The sequence below is a fragment of the Pectinophora gossypiella genome, chromosome 11 (assembly GCF_024362695.1).
Source record: "Pectinophora gossypiella chromosome 11, ilPecGoss1.1, whole genome shotgun sequence".
NCBI lineage: Eukaryota > Metazoa > Arthropoda > Insecta > Lepidoptera > Gelechiidae > Pectinophora > Pectinophora gossypiella.
In genome coordinates this window covers 16,431,304-16,452,162 of record NC_065414.1, presented here as the reverse complement: position 1 = coordinate 16,452,162, position 20,859 = coordinate 16,431,304, and the positions used below count along the sequence as shown (strand labels likewise).

The following is a 20,859-nucleotide window of genomic DNA, read 5'->3' as shown; positions in this document are numbered from 1 at the left end:
AACTATACTATACCGAGAGTTCATTTTGTCTTTCTAGGAATTGAACATAGGTCTATTTTAATTTAAATTATTATATAATAGATAATGCTACAAAATACATCGATGCCATGTTAAATTATTCTGTTTGGGGTAGTGTAATGCTTAAAGCAAAACTGTAATAAAATTTAATTTATTTTTATTTAATTTAATTATTTTTATTATTTTATGTCACTAGAATAATACTTATTATTAATGAAATCTTAATATTAACATATTTACCTGTTACGATATTATATAAAAATAATATGTGTGTTTGCTGTTCTGTTAAATACACACGTGGTCGTGGTAATTTTTTACGATTGTGACAGATGGCTCAGATGGCTAGAATAATATTTTTTTAATAACATAAGTATCCGTTATTTAAAAAAGACCATCTTACAGTTCTAGAGTGGTTAACTTAAAATTATTGATTAAGATCGATTATTATATCGATAAAAATAGGGTTGTCTGTAAGAAGGATGTTTATATAAAATATGAAATAAAAGATTTTAGAAATAAATGTTATTATTTCTGAAAAATAATTAATATAATAAAAATTGTTTCTTTGCGTAAGCTTACGTCCATCGTTATATACTAACTAGTTACTGTTAGGGCTACAATTTTTATAAAACGGTCACACTAAATGTAAGTTGTCATTTTTGACACTTTGCGAACTTTTGTCTATGGTTTTGTAATTTCTTTTGGGAATTCGTAGCCATGGCGGTAGGTGTTTTTGTGTTTATAATATAACTTTATCCTTTTTAATCAGTGAAATGAGTGAGGATTCTGAGTAATTATTACGTGGAAGTGACATGCTATTGTGTAGTGATGATGTTAAAGCCTGTATTTTTACGATATTGCCATATTTGCATGGCCACAAATACGGCTAACCTATACGAAGGAGAAACTTGAAATATTAACAAGAATTATGAGAAGTTGTTATATTACAGTGCTTGATACGTTTTTCAGCGTGTACCACCGCCCGCAATCAAGAAGGACAAGAAGGAGAAGAAGGAGAAAAAGCCGCCGAAAGACAACTCCAAAAATGTTATGAGAAACCTTCACATCAGGAAACTCTGCCTGAACATCTGTGTTGGAGAGTCTGGTGACAGGCTGACACGTGCTGCTAAGGTTAGTATTATCTCCTGGATATTTGTTATACGTGTTCAGATTTATTGTTAGAAACATAGGGTAATAAAGTTAGGTTATGTTTTTGCATAGTCGTCTAGTACTAATAAACTCCACATGCGAGGAGTTAAGTACAGGAATACATGCATTTTAATTTGTTTTTTTTAATAGGTTAGATGAGGTTTTAAAATTGTAAACAAAGAGTAATTTAATGAATGTTTACAAGACAACATTATTTTTGAGTATATAGTGTGGTCAACAAATTATGAATAGGTATGTATTATCTGAAATATAAAAGCTTTTTAGTGTTTGTCTAATTACTATACTGTGTTAAATGTAACATTATAGAGGTATAGGTATGTCAACTTTTGCGTGAACTTGTTCAAGACTCATCCAACATTGGTGTTTCTTTGTAAATTCATGCAACATTAACATTTCTGATTTGCAACTTCTGAGTACTAATTACTTACTGCTCAGAATACTCGAAGAAATGACAATTATATTTTAAAATATGAAAATCTTAATATAGTTACTTATTCTATCTATAATAAAAAAAATATATTTTTTTAGGTGTTGGAACAGCTGACTGGACAACAGCCCGTGTTCTCGAAGGCTCGCTATACTGTGCGATCATTCGGCATCCGCCGTAATGAAAAGATCGCTGTACACTGCACTGTCCGTGGTGCCAAAGCTGAAGAAATCCTTGAGAGGGGACTTAAGGTACTCTTATAATTTTGAGAATCATTAAAAAAATGAAAATATTTTATTATCGAACAACTAGATCCATTTGGTTAGTAACAAACTTAAGAACTATGTTAGTAAATTATCTTATATATCAATAAGGTTTAATTAATAAATAATTCAGAAATACTATTTAATTTAAGGTATAATTTAATTAGTCCATTTACTGTGTCTCATCAGTGTTTGAAATTATGTAGAAAATAAATCCTCAATAATCTGTACTTCCTCCCAAATACACTTTAATATTTTAATAAGTAAATAATATTCTCCATTGTGTTGTAGGTGCGAGAATACGAGTTGAGGCGTGACAACTTCTCTGCCACTGGCAACTTCGGTTTCGGTATCCAGGAACACATTGACTTGGGTATCAAGTATGACCCTGCTATTGGTATCTACGGTCTTGACTTCTACGTTGTCCTTGGGCGGCCAGGTATGATTTATACATTTTTTCCATTGTGTTTAGTTTTAAGCAAGCAACTGATGATGTTGATCTTTTGGCTGTTCCTTGTCTTCAGCCATAATACCTTTTGGATGTGTTAGTGTAATTGAAATTGTCCTGTGATAAGTGTATCATTGATAATGGTGTCCAATATCTAATTTTAAATTTATTCTTTAGTGAACTGTGCATCAATTTGAACATGCACATTTGTTCAAGAGTGAAGGTTTGCATAACTTCCCTCTGTAAAGCATGTGCTATATAAAATTAACCTTTTCCCTTAAAAGATAATTTATTTATGATGATGTTATCTTTATTGGGTTTGGAAACAAGTTTGATATCTAGTAAGGGTTTTTGCTTCTCATTTCTATGACACTTGACATGACTTAAATAGTAAATTTCTACTTTATCGAACTTATTTAAGGGCTCTTAATTACTCTTAAATGCCTACCTAAAGTGAGCGCCCTTAACACTGGGGTCTGACTTATTATTATTCTATGTTTGTTACTAATAAGCTTTATTAATCAAGTAAAATTCCATTTGTACCTTCTATGGACTTTTCCTCTGATAAGAAAATGTTTTTTAAGTCATCAGTCATATACATTGCATAGTTCAAAACAGTGCACAGTTTTATGGGCAAAAGTAAGTCTCTTATGGTTTATAAGTAGCAAACTGGATGTCAGCAGGCAGTGGAGAGGCAGCAACGGCGACTGGCCCAACCCCCCCCCCCCCCACTAAATACTGCCCGCCAACATTCACGGCTACTACAATATCACAATGTTTCCCATTTATCGTATGGTTTCCCTAACTGAAACATATTTTTGTCTTCAGGTTTCAATGTGGCGCACAGGAGACGCAAGACTGGCAAGGTTGGTTTCCCTCATCGTCTGACGAAGGAGGACGCCATGAAGTGGTTCCAACAGAAATACGATGGTATCATCCTTAACAGCAAAAAGTAAATTTAAGTAAACAAAATTTATAAAGTTGCTCTTTTGTTTTATTTATTTAGTATAACTACACTTCTCATCAAAAAAATCGAAACACCTTGCAAGTTTACGTTTTGTCAGGATTATCAGAAAAATGTGTACATTTAGGAATAAATGTTAAATGTCGTTTAATAGTGAGTAATATGAGCTTATCAAATCTTAATGTTAATGTTCTAAATTTAAATGAATTTTTCATAGGTTTCGTATTTTGTTAAATGAGTCATTTTTATTCCGTATGGAGTATAAAGGAAATGGATAAAACAACACACGTAAATGAAAAAAAAAGCTAAAAAACGTTTATTTAATAACTTGTATTCCCTCCCCGAGCTCTAATTACTGCTTCCATACGGTTCTTCATCGATCGGATGAGAGTCACGATCACATGCTGTGGTATATTGTCCCATTCCTCTTGGATTGCATCTTGCAGCTGGCTAAGTGTTTCTGGGGCAGGATCTCTTGCTCGAATTCGTCTCTTTAATTCATCCCACAGATGTTCAATGGGATTCATGTCCGGGCTTCTTGCTGGCCATTCCATAATAGAGATATCGACTTCGTTAAGATAATCTCGTACGACGCCCGCGGTGTGAGCCCTAGCATTGTCGTGCATGAATATGAAGCCGTTGCCAATAAAATGTGCATAGGGCATCACATGAGGCTCGAGACACTCTTCGACGTACCGATGACAGTTTAGTGCAGGCAGACGTGGCCCAGACACGAAAGCAAGCTCTGTCTTACCGTCGGCGCTGATTCCTCCCCAAACCGTCCACGAACCGCCACCATAGCTGACCTTTTCTTCAATGCAGCATTGTGCATAGCGTTCTCCGTCTCTTCTGTAGACCTTGTTCCTTCCGTCGTTACCATACAGCATATTTTTACACTCATCAGAAAAGAGAACTTTGCTCCACTGTAGGTATGACCAATTTAGGTGCTCACGTGCAAAGTTAAGGCGCGCTCTTCGATGGTCTGCAGTTAATTTCGGCCCATTTGCTGGCTTATGCGGTACCAGTCCACGATCCTTCAACCTTCTTCTAATTGTAGAGTCACTTACAGCCACCCTTCGTACAACACGAAGCCGCTGCTGCAGTTGAAAAACGTTAAGGCGTCGATTTCTTAAAGAAGTTGTTACAATAAATCGATCATCTCGCTCAGAAGTGACCCGATTCCTGCCAGATCCTGAACGGCGCGTGAACAAACCAGTCTCCCGATAACGTTTATAGACTCTATGAACAGATGACAGGCTTAGATGCAGTCTTGCAGCCACAACACGCTGACTAAGGCCAGAATCCAGCAATGCCACAACTTGGGCGGCTTCTGTGCGCGAAGTATCCATACGTTTTAGAAAAAAAACCTTTTTTCAGACGTGCCAAAGTCACAGTATTGAAATAAAAAACAAAAAGTTTAAGGATAGGCGCCAATTTTTAGTTTTTAAACGCTAAATGTACTCCAACCCTAAACACACATTTGTCTCAAAACAGTGATTCATTTCGTTTATAAGATAAACAAATGAAATTCTAATTTTGAATTTAGAATTTTCGCTTATTACTGTAATGGCCAAACTGCCAGCTATACATTTATGTATTTTTTTTCATCGTATGAATTCTTTTTTGTGTTAAATTCGGACAGAAACAATGAAAACGGAAGTGTTTCGATTTTTTTGATGAGAAGTGTATTTATATCTTTGCTATAGATGAAAGCAACCTTATCTGTCCTGTGGGTAATCAACACTTGCTATGACTATTTAAGAAAGGTGAAGCAGCAACCACTTCCCCCTCATGGCTGCAACAGGAAAAGTTAAAAGATATGGTTGATTTTTCTTATGGATGCTTCTGCTCTAAAAAAACATAGTATCTCCTCTACACAATATTTTTACACCTACACTGAACACTACAACAACAAAATGGGACAAGTATTTTAGTAAGTATAGCAAACATTTCAAACGAGGGACAGTCCTTGTCAGTGACTAAGACCAGGACTCCACTTAGCGAGATGTTTACGAGCTCTGGTGTATCCACCGCGGGAGGGTGACATTGCTACATCGCTCACTGCACGCCGCACACATCTCATCCGCGCAAAGCTCACATCTCCGCTTCCATCGCGCCATACAAATATTACACATCTCCTACCTTATACCAGTCGTGACCAGTTGCAGTATGCTATGTAGTGCATATTAAATTTTATCGCGTCGCGCGCGATATGACGATAGCATACTATGGAAGCAGATTCCAAGGCGATATGTGTTGGTTACCATAGCAACATTTTCCGCGTATTTATTTTGTCACACTGACACGTATTTTTGGAAGAGATATTATTTTGTAATAAGTAAAATGTTCGATGAAGATGAGGAAGATGTTTTGGCTCCAAAGGAACCTCAGGTTACTTCCGAGGACCCCGAGGAGAGGAAGGCGGCGAGGGCACTCCGCATTAAGCGAAGACAGGAGGCGATCAAAAGGTAAGACATGGGTTATTGTATAGCTCTTTTTCCCTAGATATGGTGTGATGTGGCGCGCTGATGATAATGTCAAAACAGGCTGGTAACTAATATAATAACTTATGAAGTATTTGAGTAGTTTGTGAAAGATGCCTACGCCTGGCGGGTTATTGCCATATGCTAACTCTAGAAAACCCGTAAACACCCGCAATGGAGCAGCGTATCTATGTATCTATATCCATACTCCGGTTGATTGAGGGAAGGCTTGTGCCCAGCAGTGGAACGCATATATAGGCTTTTTATATTATGTTATGCTACCTAGATAGTTTCAGAAATCTCCTCTGCTTGATTGTGTTCATCTATCATATGACTTCGAATCAAAAGTGGGTACCTGATTACTTGTGGTGTGGCGAGAGTGTGACTCACCCCATTGGGAACTACGAGCGTGAATTTACGCATTTCTTACCCTTATACAATTTTATATTTTGCTAGAGCGGAAGCGCCTTCTGAAGAAGCGTTGGCAGAGGAAGAGGCAGGATTGGTGGAACAGACCACCGCCGCCGCAGCCGAGGAGCTCCAGAGGTTAGCGCTCGATGGCGCTGCCAAGGTCACCAATGTCAAAGTCACGGTTGATGAGCGAGAAGTGGTTCGCCGAGCCACCTGTGCCGAGAAAATGAAAGGTACAAGTGTTTCAAATATTTGGGTCTTGGTTAGATAAAACCTCAATTCTTAGGCTGGTGAATTATCTTTATTCCCGTGTGTTTGCGTAAAGTAATATGGGAATACGAACAGCGCCCCCACGGGCGCAATTGGAACTAATGGAATCCCATACAGTCTTGTTCAAACTTGCTACGATGGCGCCATTGATGATGTTACTAATCTCATTAGATGGTGCTATACTGAAAGGTGGGTCACTTGCCCCGCTTTCCAGGTTGTGTGCAGCAACAATTAGTAAAGTAAGTTAGTTGGTAGTGTCATCACTAATTTAAGAGCCACACTCTTGTCTATCAAAGGCCCATTTTTTCACTTCCACATAAGACACGACGTTCGCCTTCTCTTTAATCTGTTCCATGTAAGTTCTTCTTGGTCTTCCCCTTGCTCTCTTTCCGTGTAGCTTCCCTTCTATGATGTTTTTAATAAATTCGTCGTGTCTTAAGTATTAAGTGTCCAATCTTCTTGCCTCTTCTGTCCTCAATAAATCTTAATAATTGCCTCTTTTCTCATACCCTTACTAGCACTTCCTCATTAGAAACCAGTAGGTAATGTAAGTTAAGTATATTTGATTTGATAAATATAGATTATATCTGTATCACTTAGTACTTATTGTAATGATTAATTGAGATTCTCTTCCGTAGCCATGTTCGATCGAATCGAAGAAGAGGCGGTCGACACACAGTTGGCATACGAAGCAGTAGCCACCAACTGGGAAACCATGCTGAGTATAAAAGACCCTCTGGACATCGACGTGGCAATGAAAGAACAAAAAGTAAAGTGCGACGAGCTACTGGCGATGAAAGATAGCCTCATCGATCAGCTGAAAAACGATTTGAAATCGATGGACATAGCCTATTATGAAGATCTTGAAAAACAAGTGAGATTCAGTACTTCTTACTTTCACTAAGGGTTCCATTCCATCCACATTGCCGAAAGGCCACCGGCAACCCACATAATGACCCAAATGACTGGTAGATCCTTATCATTGTGAATATTATGTTTGCAATTTTATAACTATTACACAAGAAGAATTAGACACTCCTTCGCACGCAAATTCTTACGGCGACGGATGGAAATATTTTATTTTTATCGTGATTGTTTCAGGATAAAGATATAAAAGAACTGTCGGAAAGAGTCGAAAGACAAGTTACAATAATGCAGAGAGCATACGACAAGCAGTTGAGCCTTATAGAAGCGGCTTTGAATGTGGAACGTGAAGAGATGGTAGATCATAACAACAAGCGATGGGAGGCGTTGTATAAACAGAGGGATAAGGAGGAGGTCGTTCACATTGCTGTAAAGGCAGCTCAGGTAAACTTACCTGTCTACCTCTAATAGAGTTACCCACGCATTTACCTACGTGGCGTGTTAGGGGTATCTATCGTCGAACTCTTTATGATAGATTCTGATACCTAACAATAAGATTGAATTCTAGAAAAAACATCTGCTTGTTTACATACTGGATGCTAGTATGGTATTTTATTTAGAATGTTTACAGTTGGAAGCGCACAAGGACGAAATAGAAAGGATCATGTGGGACCATCACGACAAATATCGCGAAGCGAAAACGGAACTGGAGACATTGATTCAAGAACTGCAGAAGGAACTGGAGAAATTGAAAGCGACATGTCTTATTAACACTGAAAAGATTGGCTACAACTACCAGGTATGTTAGGTACCATTAAGTATGTGTTATGGGTGTGCGTAGATACCAGTAGGTTGCGTGTTATGGGTGTGCGTAGGCACCACTACGTAGGTGTGTGTTATGGGTGTGCGTAGGCACCACTAGGTGTGTGTTTTGGATAAAGTGAACGAATGAAGCGAGCCTATTGTTAGTAGTGTTTTCGTTATGCATCGCTTATTGCATTCTTCACTAAAAACGTGTTCTAAACATCCACGTTTATAAATCAGGTCCTTAAAAAACGGGAGGAAGAGAACCTGTTTGTTCGTTCGCAACAAAAACGTAAACTGAATAAAATGTCAGACGTAGCCAACGCTCTGCGAGCTAAGATCCGAAAGGCGGCTGAGGACGGGGCCATTGAAGAAATGCGGGCAGACGAGGAAATAGTGACACTCATGCAGGCGATGGACAACCTCGAGAAGAAAGCTCATCACTTTGCTCAAGTCAATGATTACAAGTTTATGCAGGTAAGGAACTATCTCACTTTGAAAACTTGTCTCGTAAATTATGTGAAGTGTGGTCATACGAGAGTTGGCAATACATCCAGGTATGGCGCATGTCTCGGGAACGTTGCAGCGAACTATTAAAGGAACTGCGGCACGCTGAGGTGGCTCTGCATGCGCACGTGTTAGCCGAGCCACCCCCGCCGCCGCCACCGAAACCACCTAAGAGTCCGCTTAATAAGAAAGGTAAATAACACTTCGGGTAGGACATCAAAGTCTAATGCACATTCAGGGGGTGGTAACTGGTAATGGTAGCGTTGTGGAGAGCGAAGCGGGAGCTTGCATGCAATCGCGTTGCGGCAGAGATCTTCTGTGAATACGTGCGTAGAAACTAGAACTTTACAGAAGTTTTCGTGTCCGGTACCGCCTCTTGAGCATTATACTTTAATGCTGCTGAGAAGAGTCATGATGCTATAACTTTGTAACTTTATTTCAGAAGGTGAAGTAGGTGCAGACAGCACTGTAAACCTGAGTCAGACGTCACCTGAACTTAAGAAAGATAGAAATTATAAGGACGCTAGAGAAAAATTGGTACAATACACATCTGTTACCTTCTATATATGAACTTCTTTCTGTTATTTAGCGATATTATCATTATAATGAGGTGTTTTTGTTTATAGGTGCGACATATCCTGCAACTGGTAGCAGATAACACTGGTTTCTTGGTTGAAGATCGACTGCTAAAGCTTATCGAGAAATTTCAACAAAAACCGAAAAACCTTTGCACGCTGGATGCTATTTTTATGGTATTTTTTATATTATTAAGTACTTTTTTAGAATCTAAAGGCGTTACATCTTGAGGATGTTAACTACAATCACTATTCGGAAAAAAACAGAGAAATATTTCATTCTTTTTAGCGTGATTTTTCCGTAGTTGGGTTTTAGTTTTTAAACGTATATTTTCCTTAGTACATATAGAAAAGACTTAACATCATCTATTACTTAGGTACAGTTGGTAACTACATTCAGCAGTTAAGTGCAGATATAATAGATATATATAAGATTCAGATATCGTTGATCAAGCGGGTTGAGTAGCGATATTTTTATTAACCGCATACAAAAAACCCGTTTGTCGCGGCTCTTTGTGCGTCAGGTCTAAGTTATAAATCCTAGGCGCTGGAGATTCAAGCAGACGAGGATATTGAGCTGTTATGCGAGACATTCCTCAACTACGCCTTCTGTCCGATCTGCGTGGGCTTGGAAGACGCCATGACCGATGTGGTCGGAGACGCCACCTCGGACGACGGCGGCGCAGCGGCCAGGAGTAGAGGTATTTACATACATTCACACACAGACTGGCGCCCGTTTTCCCTAACGGGGCGTAACCGGAGCACAATCGCTGCTGCTTTTCATATGAAGTCCTAACATGAAAAACCATAATAATTTCAGTTTGATGAATTTATAAGTTGAATTAGTATCAAAATAACACGTAAAGTTAGAGAACGCGGCTCGAGCGGAAGAAACGGTAGACATTTTTGCTTTTTTCATTTTGATTCAGATCAAAAAAATAATCTTCAGGCCACATCGCCAGGTCAAATGCGAACCTATTTTGAGCCATCGTTTGTCCATACTTTTAGCGGCGTCGGCGGTACGAGCACGAGCCAGTATTGCGATAGCCAGGAGTCAGTCCACCAGCACTTCACGCTCCATCCACGTTGGCTTCAGGTAGTATATGTAAAAAGAAACGTGTATAAAATACTAGCTTTATAACTCTCCTTTATACTTCGACACAGTAGGGTAAAAAATGCCGTTAATTAGGCACAATGGAAGATGATAAGGGCACGCGACGTTGAGTTAGATAGGTAAAGAACTCTACTTGAAACTTTGCAGTAGTAGTTGGTATAATGATAGTTTTATTTGCAGAGGCAGCGAGTTATCTCCAGACGATCAGCTTCTAGTGGCGGAAGCTGATGAAATAATACAAAAGTGTGGCGATCCTTCAGGTACTTCTTCGCGTAATTGCCTACATAAATGGGTAAAACTATGCTAGTTGGCGGAGACTGGGCTAGCAGTGCTGTCAGAAACTGAATGCACAACCCCACATAAAATCACGCCAGTTACACCTCACAGGACGGGCCACTGCCTTTGCCTCTTGATGCGACTCTCGCCTTCCTGATATCTAAACTTTGCAATCTTCACTTCCAATATTAAGTACCTACTAACGATGACGCAAATCCTTGATTTCTTTGATTACTTATGTCGAAATTCAAAGTCAAAAATATCTTTATTCAGTACGTAACATATTTAGTTAGAGTTTGAATCGTCAATTTTTACATAACGAACGTCTCATCCACCTACAAATACTTACTGCAGCTTCTCACAACCTGTAGGTATAGCCGAGGAAAAGAAGCTGCAAGAAAACCCTCGGTACTGGGCCCTAGACGTTCTTAAAATTTGGGTACCTAATATCGGTTCCCAGTCAGTTAATCCCATGCATTCATATGTTCTAAATTGTCTTGTAATTATTTTTTTGTTTGACGTGACTTATTGTACTTAGCCGGACAAATGGGGAGCACTGAGGGCTCTCGCTCGGTGCAAAATTTAAGACATCAGGCCTGAGGGTCTCAGTTGAGCGCGAACCTCGACCAAGGGCGTTTGATTATAATATATGTATTTGTAAGATTTAATCGACCCTAGTGGTTCGATAGCGCTGAATGAGGCACTTGTGTTGTAACTTCCATATAAGAAGCTTGCGATTACTGAGCATGTTGACAGCTCCCCTGATGGTTACGGGCGCGGCGTCTGACGCGGGAGGGTCGGCGGCCACGCGGCGCGCCGCCACGCGCGGTGTTGTCGTCACCACGCAGGCAGACGTGTCGGGCGCCGGGGGACCTACGAACCCCTTCTTATGTCCTGGTCAGTAGTAGAAAGAAAAGGCGAAAGAAATATTATTTATCATTTTAGGACGCCACATGCATTCATTGAAATTAAAAGAACCACAAGACTTCCCATCATCAGTAGGTCAACAATGTATCTGTGTCTATGAATTTGAACAGTAGCGCTCCGACTATTCCGCTCCAACTTCGCAGTATTATTCCTTATTCTATTACTCTAAGACCGTGCGGGGCACATTGGGTCGAAAGTGCTATTGCAGGGACTTACGATTCAACTTTCGTTTATCACATATTTGATTATGCCAATAGATAGAGCTAATCAAACACAATAAATGTTATGTTAGGTCATTTTTTCCTAAAGTGTATACTTTGGTCAGAAAAAAACATTTTCTGTTTTTTTTGTATGAAACGTATCAAAGACAGTTAAATTTCTGCCAAGTCCATACCGATCCAGCCGCGAGACCTTATTTACTGTAATCTTTGTCTAGTTGACTACTCAAATGCAAAATCAGCATCTGCCTGAAGTTGCAATTCTTTGAAAGAAATGGGTCAGAAAAGGACAAAAATTCAACATTTCAAAATTCAGTTTTATGTTTTATTAATTTATTATAAGCTTAGTTCTATGTTAAATACTACACAGAAATACATTACAACACAAGTGACAAAGTTAAAATGAACAAAAAATTATTTTGAAGGTACCTACCCAGAACATTATAATTAATGAATAACCTTTACTTATGTTTTTTCGTTATAAAATTTCTCAAAATTAATTAACTTCTATAATACTATTGCTCGCCATAAATTGTGACAATACATTCTTACAACTCTTATTAATTGGTTACCTATATAAGTTTTAACAAAATAATAATATAATCTTAAGAGATAAACAAAAATATACTACTTGTAAAAGACAAAAGATATTAAATACAAAAAAGTTAGCCATTATTTTAAAATGCTATTCACTTCACTATCACTAGAACTATCTTCTAAATTACTTATGTCTATAAATTCTATATCAGATTCAAGCGGATAATGCAGCAAAAGCTCTCTGGCTTCGGAAGAAAGAATCATTCCCTTTTGCTTTGTCATTCGAGGTCTAAGACTCGTTATCACTGGATCAGAAGACAATAGAAGATTATGCAAAATGTCTTCATTTGTCGCTGTCCTACTTATTTTTCTGGAATGGTTCTCTCTGTATATCCGGAAGTCTTTGTTACGAGCTTCTGCTGCTTCTTCAGATAGTTTTCCTATACCTAGCACCAAAAATGGATAAAATTCAAAATTTTCTCAGTACTGTATAAACACTGCAAAGATGTTTGATCATTAAATGATATTGATCCATGGAGCAGATATAATTAAACATTTTGGTGCTATGCCCATAGGAAAACTATCTGAAGAAGCAGCAGAAGCTCGTAACAAAGACTTCCGGAAATACAGAGAGAACCATTCCAGAAAAATAAGTTGGACAGCGACAAATGAAGACATTTTGCATAATCTTCTATTGTCTTCTGATCCAGTGATAACGAGTCTTAGACCTCGAATGACAAAGCAAAAGGGAATGATTCTTTCTTCCGAAGCCAGAGAGCTTTTGCTGCATTATCCGCTTGAATCTGATATAGAATTTATAGACATAAGTAATTTAGAAGATAGTTCTAGTGATAGTGAAGTGAATAGCATTTTAAAATAATGGCTAACTTTTTTGTATTTAATATCTTTTGTCTTTTACAAGTAGTATATTTTTGTTTATCTCTTAAGATTATATTATTATTTTGTTAAAACTTATATAGGTAACCAATTAATAAGAGTTGTAAGAATGTATTGTCACAATTTATGGCGAGCAATAGTATTATAGAAGTTAATTAATTTTGAGAAATTTTATAACGAAAAAACATAAGTAAAGATTATTCATTAATTATAATGTTCTGGGTAGGTACCTTCAAAATAATTTTTTGTTCATTTTAACTTTGTCACTTGTGTTGTAATGTATTTCTGTGTAGTATTTAACATAGAACTAAGCTTATAATAAATTAATAAAACATAAAACTGAATTTTGAAATGTTGAATTTTTTGTCCTTTTCTGACCCATTTCTTTAAAAGAATTGCAACTTTAGGCAGATGCTGATTTTGCATTTGAGTAGTCAACTAGACAAAGATTACAGAAAATAAGGTCTCGCGGCTGGATCGGTATGGACTTGACAGAAATTTAACTGTCTTTGATACGTTTCATACAAAAAAACAGAAAATGTTTTTTTCTGACCAAAGTATACACTTTAGGAAGAAATGACCTAACATAACATTTATTGTGTTTGATTAGCTCTATCTATTGGCATAATCAAATATGTGATAAACGAAAGTTGAATCGTAAGTCCCTGCAATAGCACTTTCGACCCAATGTGCGGGGGTGAGGTAAACTTAGCTCAGTCGCTGGCGTTATATACCTACGTATTTACGTAGTATTTATTCCTTATACAGCGACGACAGGCGTTAATGCAACTAGTGAGATTCCTTCCATTCATTTTTACTCGACTCTACGATGAAATTGCGTCGATACGCAAGTTTTTCAAAAAACGAAGAAGAATGAAATATTTTTAAACTAATGTGTCTTTGTCTATGTGATTCCAGAGGGGCATAATTTGGAAATCGAACCAATGCAAGTCCTTACAGCTCTAGGGGAATTTATATCGAAGTTTGTGCCACCTGAAAAGAAAAGACTTTATGATATACTGTAAGTACTCCACGTGTGCAAGGTTATTTTTGTTTGATAACTAACTTAAGTGTGTAATATTTTTTTAAATCGAACGAACTCGTGAGATATTCGCTTTCAAATTTATACTGCACAGTTATATATTTATTTATTTATTTAAAAAATAAGACAACAAAAATATTGTTATTGAAAGATTTTCAAAACATTGTCTCTCCAGTTATTGTAAGTACTTGTATTATTTTTGTCTTGCAGTGACAGTGTCAAGCCTCCAGATTTCTCGACCAAGTCGCGACGGTTAACCACCGAGGATATAGAACAATATTGGGCGCAGTGGAAAAACTTCTATCCACCAGAGAAGGATAAATTTTGGGAGGGCATGCTCACTGGCCTGCAGGGCTACCTCCATACTTTGCAGGGTAAGCGTCAGACACGATAATATACCTATCGTCTATACTTTCGTGGTATTCAGTCATTTTTATAATCATAATAAATGGAAGCTTGTAAGCAAAATCAAACCTTATGACTATATAATTAAAAAAAAAACGTGTGGGCTTCTCTTATAATTCTTACTCGAGACGGATCGAAATCGATCGATTAGCAATAATACTAATCTTAGCTACTCTAATGCTGCATCACTATCTATCTACTGCTTTGAGTTTACAAAGACCAAATATTGTTTGCAAAGACCAAGTCCTTGATTGTTTGAGTTCTACTTATATACATATTTCCCGCCGTACATTGAAATTGTTATCATTTTTAACGATTGCGACACGATGTAAGTTCGTGGCTAGGTGGTTAATTTGTTAAGAATATTATACTTATATATCATTACATAACCATACTATTATTATTATCCATACAGAACGAGAAAAAGTGCACAGCGATGTAGTGGTTTTGAGGAAACGCAACGCAGCCCTGCGAAAGTTAGTTCGTGGTGCGTTGCCTGATCTGGTGCCTAATACAGGACCTCCTCCACAGTATCTGCGCTCCGCACCAGCTGCATTCACCGCCGCCATCGAAGACCTTGCTCCGAAACCTACCCTCAGACTTCCTCCTATATAAATGTTTAAACCCACTAACGATATTTATCAACGTTATGTTAAATGAGACTCTTGATTTATCAAGTATGATGTCCTTGTACCATTTAATTTATTATTACTTTACAAATGTAATAAAATATGTTTATTGTTCAATTAAATTATCATGTATTTAATACTTATATAACGTAATTTTATTTGATAAGTACCCAAATTTTAAGATTAATAAGATCAAAGTAGTGTCGTTTTCTGATTACTTGTGGCTCAGCTCACCCCATTAGGGATAACTTATTTTTTTTGGTTTGGTTTTCCCCAAAGGGTAAGGCAAAGGGAACTATGCCCATACAGCCATGTCTTACGTATTATTTTTCTTGATGATTAATGAAATGATGAAAGGTGATGATGATGAAACCTAAGCCCCCACCCTCGGAGTAGACTCCTACTCCGAACCCCAAACGAATTAACTCAAAAGTCCGCATAAACTTTCGAGTTATGAAGCGGCTTCCTGGCACGAAGCGAAAATAGGCAGATACACTTTGTTCATTGAATACTCATTAGGGATAACTAAAAGTACTCTGTGGGGATAACTTGTGTTCAGATATCAGTAGTACAACACTAGACATTTCAAAGACGAATTTTTTTTTGAGAGGGTTGCCTGTTTGGGGATTTTATTTCCGCAATTTTGGGGAAAATATGACTTGTTGGGGAAGTTTTGGGGAAAGCATCTCATTATTGTTTTAATGACTTCAGCCAATCCAGGTCCTACCCCACCCACCTATTAGACGGACATTGAAATTGAAGTGACATTTAACGACTTCGGCCGTTTAGTCGGGCATGTGGTGTTGTAAATGTACGGTGGTGTATAGTGTAATATTTAACGTGAGTGAGAATTGTAATTGAGAAGTAAATATGAAAGATTCTCACTTACACATATTTTTATAATGGTATCGTTTTCGTTTCTGTTTTTTTTTAGGAAATGTTTATGGGGAATTTGGGAATTCTAAAATACGTGTCTGGCAACCCTAAACTCAGTGACAGACTGATGAATGCAAAGACCTTGTATAGAATAGACAGATAATATTTTAGAGTGACGATCAAACTATCACAGCTCTCTTTCTTCCCTATGGCAACAATCTCTGTGAAAAAAAGAAACAAACATAGACAAACACCGCTGTCTAGAACGTCAGTGTTGACCGTTTTGAGATGTTGTGGTAGCCAGCTGGATACCAAACCTGCCGTTAGTTTTTTGGTGTTTTGGGACGTTATTTTAACTTTTTATATAAAATCTGTGAAATAGTTATTCATTATGAACCATGGCTTGCGAAGCTATTGGTTGTGAGAGTAGAATGGGTGTTATAATGGAGAACGATCAAATAATGTCTCACGATGGGTAAGTTATCGACCACATAATACATGTTTGTGTGCAAGAAATACATTACCTGGTCTGGTTTTTGTAAAGTTTATTGAGCCCTAAACACGATGCAGACGCATATTTTCAGCAAAGCCGTCACATTTGTACAAATAATTGATTTCACATTTTACGTTAATCAGCTTTGACAGATCATGTACCCAAAGTATTATAAGTAGCGTTGTCCTTTGATGTCGATAACATAATATTATGTTTGAATGTAACATCTACATGTTGCGTTATTCTATTCACGTTTAATTTATTTTTCGACCTGTTTCCGATTTGGATGAAGATTACATAAAGATATTGTATTTTCTAGATTTCCTAAATATCCTAATTTACGAAACAAGAAATTAAGAAACAATTAGATTCAGACCATGAAACGAGATGATTCTCTCTTCTGAAGGACGCCTTCTCCTTATTTAAGCCTGTGCTAATTACATTTCGATGTATCTTGCTTTCTATCGAGCAGGATACCAAACAAAAATATTACATAGAGATGCAGTACCAACAATATTCACTCACATATCTCACATAAGGTGAGTTTAAGTTTAGTTATAAGTTTATAGATAAATTTGCAGCTATTTCGTTTTTGTATTCTACATTAGCATGGAAAAAATATTTCAATACAATACAAATATTCTCTATTGCACAAAATAATTAGTATGAATAACTATTTTGGTAATTACCTGTGATTATTCCTTCTATAAATAATTAGTATGAATAACTATTTTTGTAATTACCTGTGATTATTCCTTCTATGTGCAATGTGTAAACATGCAATGCTTGTGTATTTGTGTGCTCCACGTTAATATGTGCCATTCTTGCAGGTAAAGTTATAACGACCAGAGCCGACACTATACACTTCTAAAGAAAGTGAACAAGAGGAAATATTTTTTTTTATCACCAAAAGTCGGAATTGTTCAGTGCTTCGTAGTCATTGTATTCTAACTATATTGAATAAAAATCTTATAAAGAAGTATTTGCTTTTATTCTTTAATCGCATTGAGATAATCCCCGAAATATACTAGAAGGTCGTCTACTTCTTGTATCGAGAGCCGATTCGATTTCCGGTCAAGTCAATGAAAAACGTGTATTTAATTTTTATAAAAGGGTAGGTATGCGATTTATAGCAACCAAAGGGTGGCCGCAATGTCGTATTAAAATGATACTATAGTATATGTGGACTAGATGGACCGTCCTCGACCTCCTCGGCCATAACACCTTGCGAAATGACATAGATTCAAAAATGATAAATTGACCTTTAACAAGTTTGTCCATGATAATTACGTTGAATAAGTGGTTCTGAATCTGTCACCGCAACGTACGGTTCTTCTTAGGTATCTTTCTATCAGGGTACAAATAGGTATCGTTTTAACTAATTTACTTGTGGTTCTACCCACCCAGGTATGGATACTAGGTCGTTATTTCTGTATTTAATTAGTCATTCAATTTGTAATGTATATTTTTTTAGATCTTGGACTAACATGAAATATTTAGCCGATAATAATGTCGATATAAAGACATGGAACGGCACTAGTGGTTCTGATACAAAAACATATACTATAGGTACGTTTCTATAACAAACCCGCTACGCGAGTACAAAAGACGTTACGACGATAGTATATTTATCTCTTTTTAACTTATGACGGCTCACATGAGTGCGAAAGACAAAACCTATGTTTTTCTTTCGTCTTAAATATGCTCCGTCTATTCTATCAAGGTCTTTGGATGAATGGCTTGGCAAAAGGCTTTTCGGCGGGAAACGGGAACGGGACAGTTGCTTTCTTCATTGAGTAATCTAAATAATTAATACGAAGTGGTGTTTTGTGGTTAATGATTGCATTAAGTTAGTCGGAAGACATTCGCGAGTGTTATTATATTGGAGTATTCAATAAACAAAGTGTATCTGCCTATTTTCGCTTCGTGCCGGGAAGCCGCTTCATAACTCAAAAGTTTATGCGGACTTTTGAGTTAATTCGTTTGGGGTTCGGAGTAGGAGTCTACTCCGAGGGTGGGGGCTTAGGTTTCATCATCATCACCTTTCATCATTTCATTAATCATCAAGAAAAAAAATACGTCAGACATGGCTGTATGGGCATAGTTCCCTTTGCCTTACCCTTCGGGGAAAACCAAAACAAAAAAAAAAATGGCTTGGCAAAATTTTGCAAATTTTTGTACAGACGATCTACCGATTTGTAGTCTTTAATTATCCGGTCTCTAAGAGCAGTGCGTAAGAGGTAACGAAAGGAACTTGATAAATTAAAAACTGATTTGATATGTGGAAATATAAGCATTTTTAAGTGACAATTTGACCAAGTAATCAATTTTCTTTCAATTTCTTTTTCAGACTATATAACTTGGAATACCAGTTGAAAACTACCTACAAACACTCAATATGTTGCTGAGAACTTTGTTTCACCTAATAGGAGCTATTCAGTTCGGTTACGGATGTTATTATGATTACACTTATGTCAACATTCCCAGTACTTCAACTAAAGTGACCCATTTTGGAGGAAAGTTTAAATATTTGACGTATTTAAATGCGGTACGTATAAATTAAGGCTATATTATATTTCGAAATCCGACGGCAAGATATAATACTTTTACCTATTTTTTTTTCTTTCTTTTATTACAAACAACAATAAATTAAACTAGGTACTATAACAAGACTTAGTAATTAATTAATAACTTTCATAATGTTTAATTCACGTTTCATGTTTCAGATGCTGCAAACATTGTACTTCACAGTGGCCTTGTTGAATGATCTAATTGGCACTAATGAACCATCGCCTCCTGAGAAGCCTCTGATTCGTCGTTTAAAAGATGGCCTGTTTAGCTGTCTGGCCTTCCCTCTGTCCATGTTTGTAGGTTTAACATTCTGGGGTATTTATAGCGTGGACAGAGAACTGATCTTACCTAGGAGCTTGGACCCATATTTCCCAGTTTGGTTGAACCATGTCATGCACACTAATATTGTATTATTTGTGCTGGTAGATCTGGTGTCATCATTCAGAATGTATCCAAGCAGGAAGCAAGGTCTGTCAGTGCTGTCTACCTTCATGGTCATGTATATGGTGTGGGTACATATCATCTATTTCCGCACAGGCAGCTGGGTGTACCCAATCTTGAATGTCCTAAACTGGCCTCTCCGTGTCGTGTTTTATGTGTTCTGTCTTGGGCTAGTTTGTGGCATGTACTCTTTGGGCGACTCCCTCAATAAGTCTATTTGGTCCAAAGAGATGGAAAGAACAATCAGAGCTGGCAAGAAAAAGGCTAAATAATTTATTGTTATGTGTATGTTAAACTCTACATTTGTAGATTTCATACTTGAAGTGTTAGAATTTTGGTGAATGGTTAATTTTGTAATATAGGCTAATAGATATTTCTATAAATAAGTTCGAATGGGTCTCGGAATTCTTGCATTAGTAACGACTTTGAAAGTGAAACAAGTATATTTATAATATACTAAAGTGGCGGTGATTTCGCATATCTGTGATCTGAATGTACACAAAATGTTCTTCTCAATCTCTCCTTTTTCACTTTGCTTTTAGAATTCTACTTGATAGAAATAAAGCCAGTAACATTCCATGATGCTTTTGTAAACAGTAATGTACGTATTTGTAAGTGAAACATTCCTATTGTTGTATAAATCACATGTATGATTGATTAGCAACACCTAATGATTATTGTGATAGGTATCTTGATATGATATGAAATCTGGTTGTTGATATGTGGTCATTATATTATTGGATTAATTATATGATAAAAACTAATTGTGCCCAGTGTTAATTTTAAATGAATTTCGTAACAATTTATCTCTAAGAGGGTATTAATTAGTGCCTAGTGTAATTTGAAACAATTTATCTGAAATATGGTCTCTTAATTTCCAAGTGAGTTATGTTTTCAGGAACGTAAATAGTAATTATAGAAAGTATAGCAATATGATTTCTCTATATCATAGTAAAATAATTTACTAACAGGTATGATCCAGTGTTCAACGTAAATTGTTAGCTAGTTATTTAATGGCCCCGATTCCTGCAGACACCGCCTAATTTTATTTTAGGTTATATCCGTCATTTTCGTATCCGTCGAAAAGGAAAGGGACGGATGATTCACAGCTCTTAATTTTAGGAAGAATGAGTAAATTAATGTGTCGGGTTATTGACTGACGTAAAATTTTTAGACGGTTGGTTTAGATTTGTGCTTAAAATTGACGTGTGTTCCATAAATTTTATGCT

At 36.9% G+C, this 20,859-nt stretch overlaps 4 protein-coding genes across 23 annotated transcripts in view; 3 read left to right on the top strand and 1 right to left on the bottom strand.

Moving 5' to 3' along the window:
- The window catches only part of LOC126370851 (zinc finger protein 271-like), a 37,060-nt gene extending 23,690 nt beyond the window's left edge, over window positions 1-13,370 (bottom strand). For 5 of the 20 annotated variants that reach the window (XM_050015938.1, XM_050015943.1, XM_050015940.1 and 2 more), the window contains exon 1: window positions 259-395. The gene's annotated coding sequence lies outside the window, so the exon portion shown is untranslated. Of the gene's footprint in view, window positions 1-258; window positions 399-13,359 lie in introns of those variants that run through there. The other 15 variants (XM_050015949.1, XM_050015952.1, XM_050015941.1 and 12 more) reach the window with 9 other exon arrangements.
- On the top strand, window positions 657-3,310 carry LOC126370885 (60S ribosomal protein L11). The gene is made up of 5 exons (XM_050015999.1): window positions 657-741; window positions 988-1,149; window positions 1,717-1,866; window positions 2,170-2,317; window positions 3,155-3,310. Exons 1-5 carry the CDS (start codon window positions 736-738, stop codon window positions 3,280-3,282), a joined length of 594 nt encoding a protein of 197 aa, XP_049871956.1. The 5' UTR covers window positions 657-735; the 3' UTR covers window positions 3,283-3,310.
- On the top strand, window positions 5,634-15,344 carry LOC126370859 (dynein regulatory complex protein 1-like). The gene is made up of 16 exons (XM_050015964.1): window positions 5,634-5,758; window positions 6,230-6,417; window positions 7,093-7,328; window positions 7,556-7,762; window positions 7,950-8,117; window positions 8,363-8,599; window positions 8,680-8,821; window positions 9,072-9,166; window positions 9,256-9,381; window positions 9,749-9,905; window positions 10,213-10,300; window positions 10,499-10,578; window positions 11,351-11,491; window positions 14,092-14,194; window positions 14,426-14,589; window positions 15,036-15,344. Exons 1-16 carry the CDS (start codon window positions 5,634-5,636, stop codon window positions 15,233-15,235), a joined length of 2,457 nt encoding a protein of 818 aa, XP_049871921.1. The 3' UTR covers window positions 15,236-15,344.
- A 3,393-nt stretch (window positions 15,345-18,737) lies between these two features.
- Window positions 18,738-20,783, top strand: LOC126370883 (androgen-induced gene 1 protein-like). The gene is made up of 3 exons (XM_050015997.1): window positions 18,738-18,858; window positions 18,969-19,166; window positions 19,345-20,783. Exons 2-3 carry the CDS (start codon window positions 19,017-19,019, stop codon window positions 19,900-19,902), a joined length of 708 nt encoding a protein of 235 aa, XP_049871954.1. The 5' UTR covers window positions 18,738-18,858; window positions 18,969-19,016; the 3' UTR covers window positions 19,903-20,783.
- Window positions 20,784-20,859: the final 76 nt, after the last annotated feature.

What these genes read in the sequence shown, in the direction of transcription:
- LOC126370885 (XM_050015999.1), top strand. An exon ending in GGCTGACACGTGCTGCTAAG is followed by an intron (nt 1,150 to 1,716) that starts GTTAGTATTATC and finishes ATATTTTTTTAG; the next exon opens with GTGTTGGAACAGCTGACTGG. An exon ending in TCCTTGAGAGGGGACTTAAG is followed by an intron (nt 1,867 to 2,169) that starts GTACTCTTATAA and finishes ATTGTGTTGTAG; the next exon opens with GTGCGAGAATACGAGTTGAG.
- LOC126370883 (XM_050015997.1), top strand. Translation starts at nt 19,017, where the DNA reads ATGTTGCTGAGAACTTTGTTTCACCTAATAGGAGCTATTCAGTTCGGT. An exon ending in ATTTGACGTATTTAAATGCG is followed by an intron (nt 19,167 to 19,344) that starts GTACGTATAAAT and finishes TTCATGTTTCAG; the next exon opens with ATGCTGCAAACATTGTACTT.
- LOC126370859 (XM_050015964.1), top strand. Translation starts at nt 5,634, where the DNA reads ATGTTCGATGAAGATGAGGAAGATGTTTTGGCTCCAAAGGAACCTCAG. An exon ending in GAGTCCGCTTAATAAGAAAG is followed by an intron (nt 8,822 to 9,071) that starts GTAAATAACACT and finishes ACTTTATTTCAG; the next exon opens with AAGGTGAAGTAGGTGCAGAC. An exon ending in GAACCCCTTCTTATGTCCTG is followed by an intron (nt 11,492 to 14,091) that starts GTCAGTAGTAGA and finishes ATGTGATTCCAG; the next exon opens with AGGGGCATAATTTGGAAATC.